General features: G+C 40.9%; 1 protein-coding gene across 2 annotated transcripts in view; it reads right to left on the bottom strand.

The window, feature by feature from the left end:
- The window catches only part of dusp11 (dual specificity phosphatase 11 (RNA/RNP complex 1-interacting)), a 21,044-nt gene extending 19,376 nt beyond the window's left edge, over positions 1-1,668 (bottom strand). Inside the window, exons 1-4 of one of the 2 annotated variants that reach the window (XM_014128274.3) lie at positions 1,272-1,668; positions 966-1,016; positions 766-841; positions 45-176 (exon numbers count right to left, since the gene is read on the bottom strand). In XM_014128274.3, coding sequence (XP_013983749.1) covers positions 45-176; positions 766-841; positions 966-1,016; positions 1,272-1,399 — 387 coding nt within the window. In that variant the 5' untranslated portion in view covers positions 1,400-1,668. Of the gene's footprint in view, positions 1-44; positions 177-765; positions 842-965; positions 1,059-1,271 lie in introns of both variants that reach the window. The other variant, XM_014128275.3, reaches the window with a different exon arrangement.
- Between the last annotated feature and the right edge of the window lie 3,964 nt (positions 1,669-5,632).

Genomic DNA, 5,632 nt, shown 5'->3' with positions numbered 1-5,632 from the left:
GTGAGTGTGTAAGTGAATGTGAGTGTGTAAGTGAATGTGTGTACCTCAGGTTTGTAGTAGCGCGTAGTAAAGGTGAGGTCTATAATCAGTCCCAGCTCCTGTCCATCTTGCTCCATAGTCTGCATCAGCTCCCATGGACCAAACGCCTGCGAACGTTCAACATGACAACACAGGGACTGGAACACACACACACAGAGTTATTAGCCTAGTAACTACTAACACTCCTCGCTACCAGGGGTGTACCATTAGTCGGACTCAGTTGCAAAATGTTTTGCAACAGAAATAATTTACTCAAACGGAAAACATTTTGCAACAAACAAGATTTTCTATTTGACATATTCAGGTAGGTCCCTCACCGTTTTGTTTGCATCCTAGAGTAAAATGTTTCTGTTGCAAAACGTTTTGCAATGGAATCTGAATAACGAATACATCCCAGTATACCTATACCAAACCCCAAGGCCACTAACACCAACCCCATAACCCAGTGCTTAATCTCTTTTGGACAGACTCGCATAATGGTAGGCCGTCATTGTAAAATAAGAATTTGGTCTTAACTGACTTGCCTAGATAACTAAAAACATAACATTGAGCATCTGACACAACTCCGCTAGATTCTAGTTTTGGGTTTCCTAGACTACCCAGTGCTTGACAACACACCAGGGGGACACACAGCGAAGTCACTGAAATCCACCATGTATTTCACATCAAGTACATCGTGGAGTGGAGTGACTTAAAACACACACACACACAGTTCTTGACTGTTACCGGTTTCAGAGGGACTTTAAAAGCGATGAACCGCGTCCCAGATATAACCTTCCCTACGGCTTGGTAGTCTTCCCATCTGTAGGAGAGAGTGCAGGACATCAATATGACAGTCTATAATCCCGTCTACATTCCTAATTGAAGTCCAACTCTGGGCTAACATTAGAATTAAATAGTTAACCGTTTAGACAGTGGATATTTACCTGTCCGGAATCCCGTTTTTCTTGTGAGGTGGCATCTTTTTCTTGGGTTCACTTTTGGGTAACAATTAACCTTACTTATACAATCAACATGATCTGCAATAAAATGTGTATTAGCCACTAGCAGCAAAACCAAAGTATTTCTACGTCAGCTAGTTAGCTATCAAATTATATCGACAAGACAGAGGTATTGAGAAAGGTTTGAAAAATGTCTGGGCGGTCGACGGAGGATTAGCTAGCGCTAGGTAACTACGTTAGTTCTCAAGGCACATTTTTTACTGTAACGTCGTCAACAACTTCCTTACTTACCCAGTAAAATATGACTTCTTCTCAACAGTTAACATAAATCGTGTTTCATTTGACCTGAAAACAGAAGTCAATGTATTTAACCGAAAACAATTTAGCATGAATCGCATTCCACCTTTCAGCTGCCGCATTTGGATGACGTAAGGAGAGTCTAGTGTATCTTGCGGCCAGAATGTCTCTGTTCTCCCCTAGTGGTTTGGATGTGTTATCGCAGGAGAGGAAGCCCAATTTAAGCCCGAATACAAGCATAGCAGATATTGCTAGACCAATATAGACACAGTTTTTCTAAAGCACCATTGGGTGGTCAGTCAGTGGTCTGTAATGATTGTTTGATACCGGAGCTCCGAGGCAGGTGCCGAACTCGCTAGGCAGCTAACTTCGAAGCAGCGTGCGGGTGGCGGAGAGCATTTATCGCTTTATCAAACGTACGTCATCAATGACGTCCGAAGCGTCATTTCATCACGTGCTTTTTCAACCAGTGTGTGTGTGGCGAAATGGGAGATCCCACTGGTTTTTACCGTGGTTCCGGTGATTTCTTCGAGTCCGAGCTGCTTTCAAACACCTACCTCTACTAGACACCGTACTCACAAATATAATTAGGATGTTGTGCCAATAGGTTCACCTGACCGGTAGCTTAGCCGGTAGAGTCGGGAACTATAGAACAGTTAGATACGTATTGGTATGAGGTTGAAGGCACGCTATTTTGAAAATGGTTTTATGTGAAACCATACTTTCTGTAGTGTTGTTCAAATAATGTGTTTTACTTAGTCTAGTATAAGATTCTGACTTAAGCACCCTAATTAATGCAATAGATTCCGTTTTAGAAAAATAGTCAACTTAAAGGCAGGCATGACGTAGATCTGCTATTCCAACCTATTATAGGCTATTAAAGCTAACGATTTACCGCTGCGCCACGGGGTATTGATGAAAATAGTGGAGGAAAAAAAACTATTCCATTTAAAGGGCCTTTATTGGCATGGGAAACATATGTTTACATTGCCAAAGCAAGTGAAATAGATAATAAACAAAAGTGAAATAAACAATACAAATAATTAACAGTAAACGTTACACTTACAAAAGTTCGAAAAGAATAAAGACATTTCACATGTCATATCTCTATATACAGTGTTGTAATGATGTGCAAATAGTAAAAGTACAAAAGGGAAAATAAATAAACATAAATATAGGTGTTTGTTTTTCACTGGTTGCCCTTTTCTTGTGGCAACAGGTCACACATCTTGCTGCTGTGATTGCACACTGGCATTTCACCCAATAGACATGGGAGTTTATCAAAATTGGAGGTCTGTGTAATCTGAGGGAAATATGTGTCTCTAATATGGTCATACATTTGGCAGGATGTTAGGAAGTGCAGTTCAGTTTCCACCTCATTTTGTGGGCAGTGTGCACATGTTTTATTTATTTAACTAGGCAAGTCAGTTAAGAACACATTTTTATTTACAATGACGGCCTAGGAACATTGGGTTAACTGCTTTGTTCAGGGGCAGAACGACAGATTTTTACCTTGTCAGCTCAGGGATTCGATCTAGCAACTTTTATGGTTACTGGCCCAATGCTCTAACCACTAGGCTACCTGCCACTCTAATTTACAAACATACAAACCAAACAAAACAAAGGCACCTCATGCTTTCTTGATTTCAAAAATGCTTTTGACTCAATTTGGCATGAGGGCCTGTTATACAAATTGATGGAAAGTGGTGTTGGGGGAAAAATATTATAGACATTATAAAATCCAAGTACACAAACAACAAGTGTGCGATTAAAATGGGTAAAAATCACACATTTCTTTCCACAGGGGTGAGACAGGGATGCAGCTTAAGCTCCATCCTCTTCAACATATATATCAACGAATTGGCGAGGGCACTAGAATGGTCTGCAGCACCCGACCTCACCCTACTAGAATCTGAAGTCAAATATCTATTGTTTGCTGATTCTGGTGCTTCTCTCCCCAACCAAGGAGGGCCAACAGCAGCACCTAGATCTTCTGTACAGATTCTGTCAGACCTGGGCCCTGACAGTAAATCTCAGTAAGACAAAAATAATGGTGTTCCAAAAAAGGTCCAGTTGCCAGGACCACGAATACAAATTCCATCTTGACACTGTTGTGCTAGCCTAGAGCACACAAAACACTATACATACCTTGGCCTAATCATCAGCGCCACAGGTAACTTCCACAAAGCTGTGAACGATGTGAGAGACAAGGCAAGAAGGGCCTTCTATGCCATCAAAAGGAACATGAAATTCGACATACCTATCAGTTAAAGAACCCATTGCCCTTTATGGTTGTGTGGACTGGGGTCCGTTCACCAACCAAGAATTCACAAAATGGGACAAACCCCAAATCAAGACTCTGCATGCAGAATTCTGCAAAAATATCCTCTGTGTAAAACACCAAATAATGCATGCAGAGCAGAATTAGGCTAATACCCGCTAATTATCAAAATCCAGAAAAGAGCTGCTAAATTCTACAACCACCTAACTGGAAGTGATTACCAAACCTTCCATAACAAAGCCATTACCTACAGAGAAATTAACCTGTTCACAAACAGACCCCACCAGAGGTCCAGGACAGCAACACAACTAGACCCAACCAAATCATGAGAAAACAAAAAGATAATTACTTGACGCACTGGAAAGAATTTATTAAAAAACTGAGCAAAATAGAACGCTATTTGGCCCTAAACAGACTACCTGACCACTGTGACTGACCCAAAATTAAGGAAACCTTTCTCTATGTACAGACTCAGTGAGCATAGACTTGCTATTGAGAAAGGCCACCGAATGCAGACCTGGCTCTCAAGAGAAGACATTCTATTTTGTCTTAGGTCTCTCTTTATGTAGTGTTGTGTTGTCTCTCTTGTCATGATATGCATTTTGTCCTATATTTATATATGTTATTTTTAATCCCAGCCCCTCTATATCCTGCAGTAAAAATCTGTCGTTCTGCCCCTGAACAAAGCAGTTAACCCAATGTTCCTAGGCCGTCATTTTAATAAGAATTTGTTCTTAACTGACTTGCCTAGTTAAATAAAGGTAAAAAAAAAGTGTCGTACGGTAATTTGGTAAAAAGCCAATTTGACATTTTCTCAGTTCATTGTTTTCGCTGATAATATCTGACAATCACACGCTGCTATTTATTGCTGACCAGCAGAGGTCACTAACGAGCATTGTGAACAGATAATGAACCTCCCAGTAATGAACCGTTTTTCAGCAAGCGCCGAAGCCTTCAAAAAGCCTTGGGCTCCCATCACTGTTAGTATGTGTCAGTGAGTGTCTGCTCCAGGCAGGTGTGTGTGTGTCTGTCAGTCGGTCATCCGGGCTGTGTTAAGTTCACTTTACTAGAGATGTTCACTTTACATGTGGCGATTATTATGAGGCGTTCATAACAGCTCCTAAATTCGTAAATACCAGAATACAACTGGGAGAAATCCACTTAAACGCCACCGCAACTGGTAATTAGTAGTGGGAAACTTGTTTATCATCTCTGAGCTCCGACCTCTATTACATGCTGAACTCTGACATCACATACTAAGGGAATTACCTCGATAACAGCATTTTCAGAAGTTAAATGCAACAACAAAACATTATTTATGAAAAACAATATATCAATATGGTTTTTAACACTACAATTTGTTTGCGGCGTTCTCAAGTTGAAAGCACGTGAATGCACACAACTCTTTGCTCCCAGTTTACAAGTAGTACTTTCTGAGTATCCCAAAGCAGCATTAGTTATTGACTACTAACCTTGAATTGAGTACTCGGACCCATTCCTAACAATAAGTAAAAAATAAAATAATGACAGTAGTCTGGTCTTTGTGGTTCCTCCCCTGTATGTAGGTGAAAACAGAAACTTTAAATGTTCAGGCAAGTGGTCATAATCTTCGGGCAACCCCCCAAAAATCCTGACCTGCCTGATGGGCATGTGCCTTTCAGACTTTGGTTTAATGTCAATCCCTGCAGTGATGTGATTTCTCAGAACCATTTACCCCTATTCATATAATGTGACCTAAGTCCCAAGTCATTGTGAAAGTGAAGCTACTGATCCAGCAAGCCCTGTAAAAATGATAGATGAGCTTGTAATCAATTGCTATAGAATGTAAAAGGTGGGTAAGTCCAGAGATGAGCTAGCACATGTTTTACTGAGCTGGCATTCCCAGTAGACAGGAAAAACCATAGTAGAGGAATGGAAGAGGGAAGGTGAAATGAATGTAGAAAATAACAGTTAGGTAATACCAGGAACTGTGATGCAACAGGATGCGATCATGACATTTTGCCTACAGCCACCCAGGTATGTTAGTGTTGAGGGTGTGGCTGTAGCCAGTAGCCTTCCTGTCTGCCGGTTGGAA

The sequence above is a fragment of the Salmo salar genome, chromosome 11 (assembly GCF_965601325.2).
Source record: "Salmo salar chromosome 11, fSalSal1, whole genome shotgun sequence".
Classification (NCBI taxonomy): domain Eukaryota; kingdom Metazoa; phylum Chordata; class Actinopteri; order Salmoniformes; family Salmonidae; genus Salmo; species Salmo salar.
The sequence above is the reverse complement of the archived record's forward strand: the minus strand, read 5'-3'. Positions and strand labels throughout refer to the sequence as shown.